Source organism: Balaenoptera borealis (assembly GCF_965194805.1).
Source record: "Balaenoptera borealis genome assembly, chromosome: 2".
Classification (NCBI taxonomy): domain Eukaryota; kingdom Metazoa; phylum Chordata; class Mammalia; order Artiodactyla; family Balaenopteridae; genus Balaenoptera; species Balaenoptera borealis.
This window is the reverse complement of record NC_138867.1, coordinates 80,016,915-80,029,044: the sequence shown is the minus strand read 5'-3', so window position 1 is coordinate 80,029,044 and position 12,130 is coordinate 80,016,915. Positions and strand designations below refer to the sequence as shown.

Below are 12,130 nucleotides of genomic sequence, written 5' to 3'. Positions count from 1 at the left end.
ACCAGAGTTCTATGGGTGCATACTCCTAGCAGATGAGAGGGTTATGGTAGGACCTGGGGAGGGGACGTTATGACTGTGGTCCTCTGACCAAACTCAGCAGCAAGACCCTTTAGTCAAGTGTGTAGATGGGTGAGGGGAGGAAGGGGAAAGGTTGTGGGACTGTGGGGAAACGAGTCTGTGACACTGGATAGCTGGTGGCAGAGACAGGAGACAGGTGGGCATTCCCTCTGATTTCTCCCCTCCCCCCCAGATGAAGACGTAGTCCACGGAGGCTGAGTTTTGTTCAGGAACCTGGAGTGACCCATGTTGATCAACATTGCCTTAAATGGAAGTATTTGGGCTGTTAGTGTAAGTCCTTCCAGGATGGTGATGTAAGCTCTAAGTATAAAACACTTGTTGCTAGAGAAGGATTTAGCTGTCTTCTCAATTTTGGCAGGATTCTACTTGCACAGCAAGTGTCACCAGCAGGTGTGTGTTCCCTTAAGGAATGAAGGGGACAAAGACATGCCCAGAATATATGCTGCCTCTACTAGTGCTTGGCTGACCACCTCACTTCCTAGTGTTCTTAACTTGTATTCCTACATTCTTAACTAAACAAATTGAGAACTTAGTACGTGTTGCTTCTTCTCACCAGTCCGTAACCCATCTTAAGTGCTGCAGTTATTATCCAAAGAGTATGACTGTAGCATTACTTCCGTTCTCCTTTTTTTGGATCACCATGAAAGCCTGGGTTGGGCATGTCAATGAGAAGCAGAAACTTAAGCCAATATTTGCTGAAAAAGGCATGATCCAGAGAACTGGCCCAGTCAACTGAGGCAATACAAAGTTCAAGGATTATATGAAATATTTTCAAAGTTTTCACTTATTTTTCCTAAATATGAGAAGTTACTGAAGGTTTCTAAAGATAGAAAACTGAGATTCTAATATAACGAACTGACAATTTATGTTTGCATCACATTTTAATTAAAAGGCATTACTAACTGTATTTTTACTTTATCCTCCATGATTATTCATGTGAAGAATTCTGTTAATAAAAAGCTGCCAGGAAAGAGACTGAACTACCCTTAAATGAACATTCGGTTCATAGAAAGAAGACTTGGAGCTAAGTAGCAAATCCTTTTTACCTGAAAATGAGTAGGCAAATTAAATTGCTGTCTGTATGATCATGGAAAAGCTGTGGGATATATGTCATGTGGAGTTGTCACTTTTCCCCTTGATCTGCTCTGCAAGTATTTCAAAGCAAACACTTTTCTAGCATGAAACAGAAATCTGGGGGAAATTCAGCTTCTAGCTTATGGGCTCATTTCCCCCCTTCATCCATAGAGGACAGTCACCGTGGAGGGCAGAGAGGAAAATAGGGTGGAGTCACTGGCTGGGTTATGATGATCTGGCTGCTTTCTGAGCTCATCCTGCTGAAGCACTGCCAGGAGAGCCTCTATTTTTATCCTACTTTCTAAGTAGCAATGGGGAAATATTTTACATTTCGTTCAACAGCTCAAAAGGCAAGCATATCATTAGTGAGGAAATATCAAATGAGGCTCAGTGTCTACTGTGTCATTCAGAGTCTCTGCATTCTGAGTATAAATATGACTCAAATAAAAGTGTTCAGAGGTCTCTCTCAATTAAAAATGTTTATAACTATGATATATGATTTTCATAAATAATTTTAAGCACTACTCGTGGAACTTAAAAAAAAAATTTCGACGTTATATCACAGATTACTAGATCAGAATTTCCAGGATGGGGCCCAGGCAAGCTTCTCTAAATCCTTACCACTCCAAATGTGGTCTCTGGACCGGCAGCAGTGGTATCACCTGGGAGCTTGTTAGAAAGTCAGAATTTTGAGCTTTACCTCAAGAACGACTGAATCAGAATCTGAATTTTAACAAGATCCTCAGACAACTCATCTGAAAATTAAAGTTTGAGAAGTGCTGTTCTGGGTGATTCTGAATTTCTTCGCTAGCCAAGTAACACTGATTTAAAAGAACTCTGCTTCCATATAAACACAAGTAAAATATAAATCACTTTATTTAAAAAATAAAGCTTCTTGTGAAACAATGCCCAAACAGAATGATGTTAAAATCTAGATGGATTGGGGTAATGTAATATGTAGATGGATCAAAAACAAATTAATGGCTTAAGTCCTGAAAACAAAAAAATATTAAAACACAACAAAACAAAGACCAAAGTTCATTTTGAGAACAACTCCCCAAAGTTTCTAAAATTGGCAAATACCTTTGGCATGTTGGATAGGGCAATGTGTCTGCTCTCTCTTCTTATCTTGATTGAAAAGTTGGCTTTGAACAGTGGTTCATCAAAGCAAGGGAAAGCCATTCGTGCCTGGGTTGGCTCAAAATCCGTTACTGCAATTGTTCTGTGAAAAGTAGTACATTCCAGAAAGAATACACAAGTGAAATAAAAAAAAAAAAAAAAAGAAAGAAATGAATTTGTACCTTCAGAACACAGCTTATCAAACCTGGAGGTGATATGTTTGATTTCTCAAACTATAACCTTAGAGAATCCAGAATCTATTTTTGAAGAAAATGAGGGTAAAATTTTGTTTAGTAGCTGCCAATCATGACTAATGCATGGTGCTCGGCACTCTATTTACACGATCACCTTCATACTCATAGCAGAGAAGGATATTGAGGCTCAGAGAATTTGAGTGACCTTGCCAGGACCCTTAGCTAGTAAATTTGCTGAGATAGTCATGCCCAATTTGACTTCAAAATTGACTAGGAAATTAGTAGTTTAGTGTCATCACTAAACCTGAGTGGGCCTCAATCAGACATCTGAATACCTGTGAGATGAGTGATGCCTTAGGTTGTGTTCCCAGGAAGCAGATCCTGATTTATAAGAACATGCTGCCAAGAGAAACAGGTAAAGGAGGGAGGGAAGCAGAACAGGGAAGAGGAAGAAGTCAGGCCAGGTGCCAGCTTCAGCTTCATCCCTGGGGAGCTCTGGAGTGGAAACTACACCTTCAAGTTTTCCCCTACTGGAGGCAAGGAGCTGGGCTTTCATATTCTGTATCGTCATTGGCTAAGGGTCTTCCTGGGGGACCCAAGCTTCCCCCCAGACACGTCTAGCTCTCTCTGCTTGCCGGCAAAGCAGGTCCAGCCTTCAGACTATAACAGGTAGATAGATACTCTGACAAATCTCTATACCCCACCACCTTGATAATGCTTGAAATGATATAATTACAGATTTAGTCTTTGGGCTTTAAAGCTTTAATTAAGCAGCAACTCTGGAGAGCATATTTTGATTGAAGAAGGAGAGCAGAATAGAAAAGCTCAAGGGACAGATAAAGGGTGAGAAGGGCCAGGAGGAGGAAAAAGAGGGTCTGTCACGATAATTTTGCGTCAGTCTACTGTATTTCTATAATACAGACTGGAAAAGTGAGACTGGGAACCTAAATGATTTGTTTGGGGCCTCGGTGTTACTTGGATTCAGTAACAGGTCCTACAAAAGTAAAGGAATCCCACGTACCTGGAATAATTTTTCCTAATGTGAAATTTTGATGATAGTAAGTCTTACAATGGAAAAGCCAAAACTTTAAGATCTTTTTTGCTATTTACACAATTTTAGTGCTGCATGCAAAGTAGTGACTTCCTGCTTCTCAAAGAATTATTGTTGACTGAATTATTTTTGTATTTTAAGTTAAGTTGTATGTGTATGCATGTGGGTGTGTATTGTGTGTGTATGTGGGTGTGTATTGTGTGTGTGTGTGTATGAAAAAAAGAGAGAGGTAATAAAATTCTGTTGACACTGTCCTGTAAATCATCCTACATGCTAAGACCTACTAGGTGACTGAGTATGAAGAGGGCTGACTAATTAATCATAAGAAGAGTCAGAAATAGCCTGCAGTTAACTATGGGAGGCATGTTACTTTCCAAGCTTCTACTCTAAAAAAATCCCCCTCTGGTCTCCCTCATCTCCCCAAATTATATCCTTAAAATGTATTTTTTTTTAGGTGGAGGTTTTGTCACTTGAAAAAAATGAAATAAACCATCATTGGTCACATGGTACCTCAGTGAGAAGTTGAGGTTTCCTATCCAATACTGTGCTGGACCTGAGAACAGGCCTCTGAGAACTGAGGCTGCAACGAGGGGAAGAGTCCCCAAGGGAAGGGGAGGTGGGCCTGGGGAAGGGCTGTCCTCAGCGGACTGCTGGGGGCTGTGGGGTGGGCATGTGAGCTGCAGAGGGCAGTGAGCACCTGAAGTGGGGAAGGGGAGGTAGGCAGCAGACACTGCGGGGCTAAAGTCGCCTACCAATATCCACTCTCCTTCTTCAGTTCCAGTAGAATCCTGATTTTGTTCAGGAAGGCAATGTGTCTGATGAAAAAATCACTTCTCTAGATTCTCTTGCAACTTGGTGGGCACATGACTCGTTCTGGCCTAGTTGAAGTCATTGGGTGAGAAAGCTTGGTAAAAGGAGTCAGACTCAGCTGGAATGTTTCTTTTTGCATTTTTCTCTCCCCCATTTCCCCCTTTTCCTGCCTGTAATGTGGACTTGATGCCTAGAAGTGCAGAAATCATTTTGTATTAGGAGGAAAGTCATATGCCAAAGGTGGCTGAGCAGAAAGATACGAGGAGCCTGGGTCTTGGATAATATTGGTAAACACTGTAGCAAACCTGGGATGCCCTACTTCTGGATTTCTTGCTGCATGAGAAAAACAAGTGTGTGGCAAAGCCACTGTATTTGGGGTTTCTCAAACTGGCAATTGAATGCAACTGATAAAATGTAGGAGAGCACTGAAACCAGGCTCCTCTCCCCTCTGAGATGGACCCTGGCCCTGGACAGCCAAATCATCCCCTCTATGAAGCATCCTTGGTTCCTCTCTTTCTCTTGCCTTACGTAGTCAATGTCAGCAAATTCTGTCTGTTTTACACTTGAAAACAAACACCAAGTTCAATCACTTCACTCCGTAAGCAGCACCACTAGCCTGGTCCAAGCCAACATCCTTTCTGGCCTGAACAATTGCAATGACCTCCTAAAAGACTAATCTGCTTCTACTTTTTCCTCTCTATAATGTACCATCAACATATACTTGATCTTTATAAAGCATACATCACATCAGAACTTTCCAATGACTTCCCATGGCCCCTGAGTAAAAGCCTAAAACAAGAGGCTCTAAGTCTCTCTCTACATGATCTGACCCCTCTCTACTCTACTTCTCTCCCTCTCTCATTGTCCTTCGTCTCTCAATCATTCCCGCCTTACAGACTTTGCACTTGCTGATGCCTTTGCTGGGAACACTGTGCCCTTAGATGTCCTCATGAAAGTTCAGGTCTCAGTTTAAATGCACTTCCTCCTCACCAAGAACTTCCCTGACCACTCAGCTAAATTATTCCCAATCCCTAGTCTATATCTCACCACTATACATTCAGTGCCTAGAACAGTGCCGGGCACATAGCATGGGCTCAATAAACATGAGCTGATCAAATAGACCATATTTCTCAGTTCCCCAAACTGACTTGTTTCTGCCTTCTGGATTTGTCATGCTGTTTCCTGGGCAATGTACATGCTCTCATTTCCTCTCTCCCAACCCAAATCTTACATACATTTCCTTTTGGTCTCAGATCAAGTCTAACCTCCTTTGAGAAGCCTTCCACATTTCAGCTCTCTCTGCACTGACCATCCTTTCCCCTAGGAGATAAACATGTCAGTCTTGTCATAGTCATATATTGGCCTTTCCTCCTGGTTATTCTCTCTCTAGCCACTTATGCCTCTGCATCCTGTGTTCCCATCTTTATTGTGATTTCCTTTAGGAATGGCAGAGCTTCTCCTTCTGAGTTTCCCCACAGTTTTTTGGGCTTTTCATAAATGACTACTGAAGCATGCTCCTGGCAAAGAGACATAACCCATAAGGAAAGTATCACAAAAGACTGTAAACAACTGGAGCTACATCTTACCTTGTTTCACCACCAAGAGTTCTGTATGTGCTTTTATAAAAGCCTTCATAACCATCAGCTAGCTTGGCCTAGAAGTCAATAGCCACAGAATATCTCAGGTCAGCCATAAGTTTCTCTGGAACCAGCAGTGCAATTTGTTCATGAGCAGGATAACTCAAAACAGTTAGCTTTTTCCCTGGTTTCCTGTATCTCAAATCTTCCTCTGACTGAAGAGTAGCATTCATGATTTCAAGATCTTTGCTGTGCAAGATGATGAATTGGGTGGCACCTCGAACCAAGACTTCGATCTTCTCAGATGCAACAAAATCCAGGGAGGTGAGATTTGGGTGGACAAAAAGGTCATAGTGGAGGGGAATGACCATGGTGGGGAGCCTTAGCTCACGCCAAGGAAATATTTCCCCATTGGTGGCTACTGGGAAAGCCCCACGGTCCTTATTGAACGGATCAATAGATGAACTTGTGAACTGAGAACAAATACATATTTGGATGACTGCTGAGCAGTAAAATCCTATGTAAATATTAAATATTAGTTTTCTGTGTGAATTAGCCATTACAGCAGAATGGAATACTAAATCTATTCTCTAGAAGACAAGTTAATATCCAGGCTAAATCTCATAGTTCTCCATAGCACCGTGTTGGCTCCAGTTATGTCACTCAGGATCTGAACAATATGTTTCAATAAATGGACTTAAACTAGAAAGAAAAAAAAAAACATTTATAGCATGAAGAAAAAGATTTCAATTTATAAATATAACTTGAAAAATAGATGGGCATATGTGAATTGGACCAAATATCCACAAAATAAAATAGAAATTGTTATCATCTGAGTATTATAAATAAAATTTTTTTAGAGCTCAGTTGAAGGGACTCTGCCTTAAAATTACATCTATGGAATCCCCTCTGCATTCTGTGCAATGGGCAGAAGGTAGGTGTGTAAATTCATTGCATGTTGAGCATTTTTAACATTTGGTTACATCATTTTAAGAGTGTGTCTGGATACCTGGACGTAAACTGCACAGGTGTCTCTATTTTGTCTTAAATAAGTCATGAAGAATGCTCAATATTCTTTGGATACCAGATATTACTATTATCAATGGCCTTGAACTTCACCTCTTTCAGTAAATAACATTAGCTGAATGGCCCAATTCTATGGTTGCTGGTATAAAAGATGCTGGTCAAGCTAAGTGTTTACCCTCAGTTTATTTCCAATATATCAAAAGCCATGGAAATAAAATTTCATTTATAATATTCAAACAGAGTATTTTTAAAAGTTGCTTTGGTCTTCTTCATCTCAGGCTACCTTTGAAAACACAAATCAAACTGAACTCACTGCCTCTGTAAATAAAACTAAGACAATCTCTTCTCGTTAGAAGGGTAACACTACAAAACATAAAATAAGGACAAACAATATATGTGGTTAATTTAGGTATTCAATTCTGACACCCACCCTGTCACCTGCCTCTATTTACCTTCTCCCTGCTTCAACTTAAACCCATGAATGGTTTCCTTTCCTTTTCTTTTTTATCATTAACACATTCTTTTGAATTAATTGTCTAAACAGTTACTTCAATTTTCCAATTTGCAATATTAATGCGGATCAATAAATATTGTTAAAGAAACAAAGAAAAAGAAGAAAATAATGGTTAAATAACAACACTCCTCCCCTCTTTTTAGACAAGCATTAAATTATTGCTACCAAATCCCAGTGTTCCAAGGGCCTCTGATATATCAAACCATAATTGGTCTATTAGCTTGAATTTCTGATGGTTTGAAAAATGAAATTACTTATTTGTTAGGTCCTGGGCTTGGGAATCAGAGTGCCTGTGTCCCAACTCTAGCTCCATCGTACTTACCTGAATGATCTTGGGCAAATTTTCTGATTTTTTGAGCATCAGTTTCCTTGCCTATAAGATAGGGTAATGGTTGACACTAACATTGAGAGGATTAAGTGTAATAATTCATGTGAAGAGTATGGCACAGCACAGCAACTAGCATGCAGGAAGCATGTAATGAATGTTAAACATTAAATTTTTATTGTGGTTACTATAACTCACATTCTCTGGCCTAAATTATGGCGCTTTGCCCCCGACGTGTAGCAGACACACCCAAAGGAAGTTATATTTTTTTGGTAAGAGAGGAGAAAAAGGCCTTGATATTTACTCATGTAGTCTTTAACTTTAAAACTGATAAGAACTTTAAAGGCCAGCTAGTACAAGTCCTTAGGGTCCAGATAAAGAAACCGAGGGTGAGTGACTCTCCCAAAATCACATAGGAAGTTTGAAGGAGAATCGGGACTAAAATACAGTTCTTTGACCCTTTGTCTAATGGGTTTTCCATTATACTGTGCTTTAGTGCTTTGAACAAAACATCCGGAGATTGAAGATATAAGAACTGCAACAAACATTTGGGAAAAGCTAAGAGAATCTCCAAAAGAGAGTGAGTCAGTTAAACAGATTCTTAAATAAAATCCTATCCTTAACTGCACTGCACGAACTTTCCAATACAGTAGTGCCAGATTCACCCACCTTCCCCCGATCCCCACCTTAGGCTGCAAGAGCTCCTCAAGACAGAAGTTTTAGCCCTTCAGCTCAGGTCATTATTCTCACTGAAAAAATAATGATTTTAAGACAAAGTCAAGAGAAATGTTGATGTGTTACCTTAATCAGGCTGTTGCAGATTTGAATGGAGGGGAATTTCTTTTTGCTTTCACTTTCTATTAGGGTAAGATTCAGAACTTTGCATAACTGAAATTAACAAACCGCTTCAGAGTAAAAGTCACACCCTGGCAAGGCCAGGTAGGACTCCAGCAATCCCAGGGACTGCCACTCCTGCTGTTTTGTCCTCCCCACCCCCGTGTCCCCAGGTGAAGCCTTCAGAACCTAGTTTTTTTGTTTTGTTTTGTTTTGTTTTTTAATGCTGAGTTATTTTAAGACAGGATCTTGAATTCCTCACTGTGCTGTGTTCATATTACCGTGAAATATGACCTCTGTCCATCCACCTGGAAAAGGTAACTCCCAGCTAGCTTCTATGGCCTTTAACAGAGATGATATATACCCCTTTCCTATGTCTATAACCTCCTGCCTCCTGGGCATAAAGGAGCTATTGCCCACCTTGATGCTCTCCATCTTTCTTGGACCTCCTTTTCCTCACCATCCTGGATATGGGCCTTCCACAAAGATAAAACCTCTGTTCTCTGCTCTTTTCCCACTTTACTCTTTCCCTCGGAGAATATGTTCAAGCGCAGAGATTTCTTATTTTCCCTCACCCATCCCACATTTCCCTCTCCTGATCTCTCCTTCCAGGTTTCTGCTGCTGCAGTTCCAACAGGCTGATAGACTGTCTTCATGTGGATGTTCTGCTAACAGCTCAAGCAATGTCTTCGTCCCCAGATCAGAGCCTTTTGCTTTAACTTCATCTGCTTCGAGCCTTCCTCCACTGTCTATGATTCGACCATATCGCTATTTTGATTCTGCTCCACTCCAGTTTGTTACCAAGTTCTCTTGATTCTTCCTTTTTTAATCTCTTTTTATCCAGCTTAAAAAAATTTTTTCCCACGGTCATTAAAACAGTCCAGGTTCTCATCACTCCTCACATCAGCCTTCAAACAAGTTTTGCTGCTTCTCAAGATGTGTCCTTGCAGTCCTCTTATACGATGCCCTCCAGCAGATTAATTATTTCAGCCACTGCTTGAGCATGCCACCCCCTGCTCCATACCTTTCCATGGTTTCCCCCTGTTTAGACAGAGAGGCAGTTCCCCATATGGAGACCGTGCGAGGCCCACTGACAGCCTAAAGTCCACATGACCTCTTTCAAGGCCTGTCTGATGTTTTGTTTAGATCCTAGTGCATTAAAGGGCCACGCTGGCACGCAAGTGTTGTTCTTGAGTGAAGTATAACGAGCTTGGTTCCTACCGTCTTCAGGCCTCCTTCACACACTGGTTTTCATGCCTTGTCCTGCTGCGCATCTCTGTTTGCAACCTGTGTTTGGTTCAACATTCAAATGCTGCCGTGATTAGATCCTAGTTAGCTCTTGAGCCTCCATTTCTTTTCTCTTGTTATATTTTATCATTTCAACCTGGATGAAAAACTTGATAAAGTAGAAGGAGCAAAACCAAGGAGGTAGCCTATACCTAGGGCCAGAGGCACAGGCCTGTATAGAGTCCCTCGGAGTGGCATTTCCTATAGTTAAAGGGGTACAATGGGTGGGATGGACGGAAACAGGTGACTGGGGAAAAGGGGACAAAAAAGAGGAGGCACCATGGGCCAGTTCTTGGAAATTGAATTCTGCAGTGGGGGAGGGGAGGAGTGAAGGAGGTATAGGAAGCTGGGGGTAGTTCTGTGACATTGTCACAAGCCCCAGCCCAGTTGTGTGTGTCTGTGTGTGCTCAGAACTCTCCCCCACCCATGAGAACAGAAGTGATGACAGAGAATGAAGAAAGGGGGCCATCAGACTGAGCTACTGAGTCCCAGAAGAGGAATCTGAGTAGGGTTTAGGTGACTTCATAGTTTATTGTTTAAAACTATCTCTCGCCAAAAGGGGTTTCTAACCTTTTTTTTTTTTTTAAAGTTGAATTCATACTGTATTTTCAGTTTTTTTTTTTTTTAATTTTTGGGTTTATTTATTTATTTATTTATTTTTGGCTGTGTTGGGTCTCCGTTTCTGTACGAGGGCTTTCTCTAGTTGCGGCGAGCGGGGGCCACTCTTCATCGCGGTGCGCGGGCCTCTCACTGTCGCGGCCTCTCTTGTTGCGGAGCACAGGCTCCAGACGCGCAGGCTCAGTAATTGTGGCTCACGGGCCCAGCTGCTCCGCGGCATGTGGGATCCTCCCAGACCAGGGCTCGAACCCGTGTTCCCCTCATTGGCAGGCAGATTCTCAACCACTGCGCCACCAGGGAAGCCCCATCTAACCTTTTTATTTCCTGTTAAGAGAATAAGCTTTGGGATGCTTGTTGCTTAGGGAATTCACATGTCACTTCACCTGGTCTTCTGATCTGTCTCTTGCTCAGAGACTCTCCTTATTGACTCTATCTAAAAGGAGTAGCACTCCCCCCTCAATCCACCCCTGCCGCCACCCAGTGTCTATCCCCTTAGCCTGCTGTTTTTTCTTAGCTTTTATCAATTCCTGAGAGTAAACTATGTATTGATTTATTTGTTTGTTTTATGTCTCCCCATTAGAACATAAGTTCCTTGCAGGCAGGGAGTTTGTCTGCTTTGCGTGCCTCTTTTTTTCTTTTTTTATAGATTTATTTTATTTATTTATTTATTTTTGGCTGCGTTGGGTCTTGGTTGCTGCGCGTGGGCTTTCTCTAGTTGCGGCGAGCGGGGGCTACTCTTTGTTGCGGTGTGCGGGCTTCTCATTGCGGTGGCTTCTCTTGTTGTGGAGCACAGGCTCTAGGCACACAGGCTGCAGTAGTTGTGGCATGCGGGCTCAGTAGTTGTAGCTCATGGGCTCCAGAGCACAGGCTCAGTAGTTGTGGTTCATGGGCTTAGTTGCTCTGCGGCATGTGGGATCTCCCGGACCAGGGCTTGAACCCGTGTCCTCTGCATTGGCAGGCAGATTCTCAGCCACTGTGCCACCAGGGAAGGCTGCTTTGCTTGCCTCCTAACACCCAGAGCCTAGAGCAGAGGCTGGTATATGAGACCCTCGATAAATATCTGCTGAACAAGTGAATGCATTTTCAATATTTTTTGTTTTTTCTTTTTTTTTTTTCTTTTCAGATTGCCCTTCGCTTGCTACATGCTTCAGGCAAAGCAGGGAACTTTCCATTTCTGGATGAGCCCAGGGTTCCCTCACCTTTACTGAGGCTGCCACTCTGTGTGCCATACATCTCTCTCAGTGTCCCCTGTGTAAACTTCTTATTGCAAGGCAAGTGCCTCCTCTAGGAAGCCCCTTTCCAGTCCTAACTGCAGGCACTTGTTTAGTTCTATTGGCCCTTACCTTACATTAACATACTTGTTCTTCACATCCTTCCTTAAATTATCGACGCCCAAAGGCTAGGGACCAAACACTACGCCTGGACCTCTCTCCAGCACCTCCTAGAGCATTGCACACCTCGTAGGCCCTCAACAAACAGATGAGAATGAATGAGAGTGAATTTTCCAAAGATCTGAAACAATTTTCAGAATGTTCAAAGATTTTTTTTACTAATTTTAATGGAAATCTTTCTTATGTATATTACAACTATTTCCATCCCGTTAGGGTGCACTCAACAGATTTA

The 12,130-nt window shown here is 41.9% G+C and overlaps 1 protein-coding gene across 1 annotated transcript in view; it reads right to left on the bottom strand.

Moving 5' to 3' along the window:
- The window catches only part of ERAP2 (endoplasmic reticulum aminopeptidase 2), a 41,072-nt gene extending 29,704 nt beyond the window's left edge, over nucleotides 1-11,368 (bottom strand). The window contains 5 exon segments of the mRNA XM_082375967.1: nucleotides 2,236-2,374; nucleotides 5,913-5,980; nucleotides 5,984-6,605; nucleotides 7,766-7,816; nucleotides 8,570-11,368. Of these exon segments, the coding sequence (XP_082232093.1) occupies nucleotides 2,236-2,374; nucleotides 5,913-5,980; nucleotides 5,984-6,463 (687 nt within the window). The 5' untranslated portion in view covers nucleotides 6,464-6,605; nucleotides 7,766-7,816; nucleotides 8,570-11,368.
- Nucleotides 11,369-12,130: the final 762 nt, after the last annotated feature.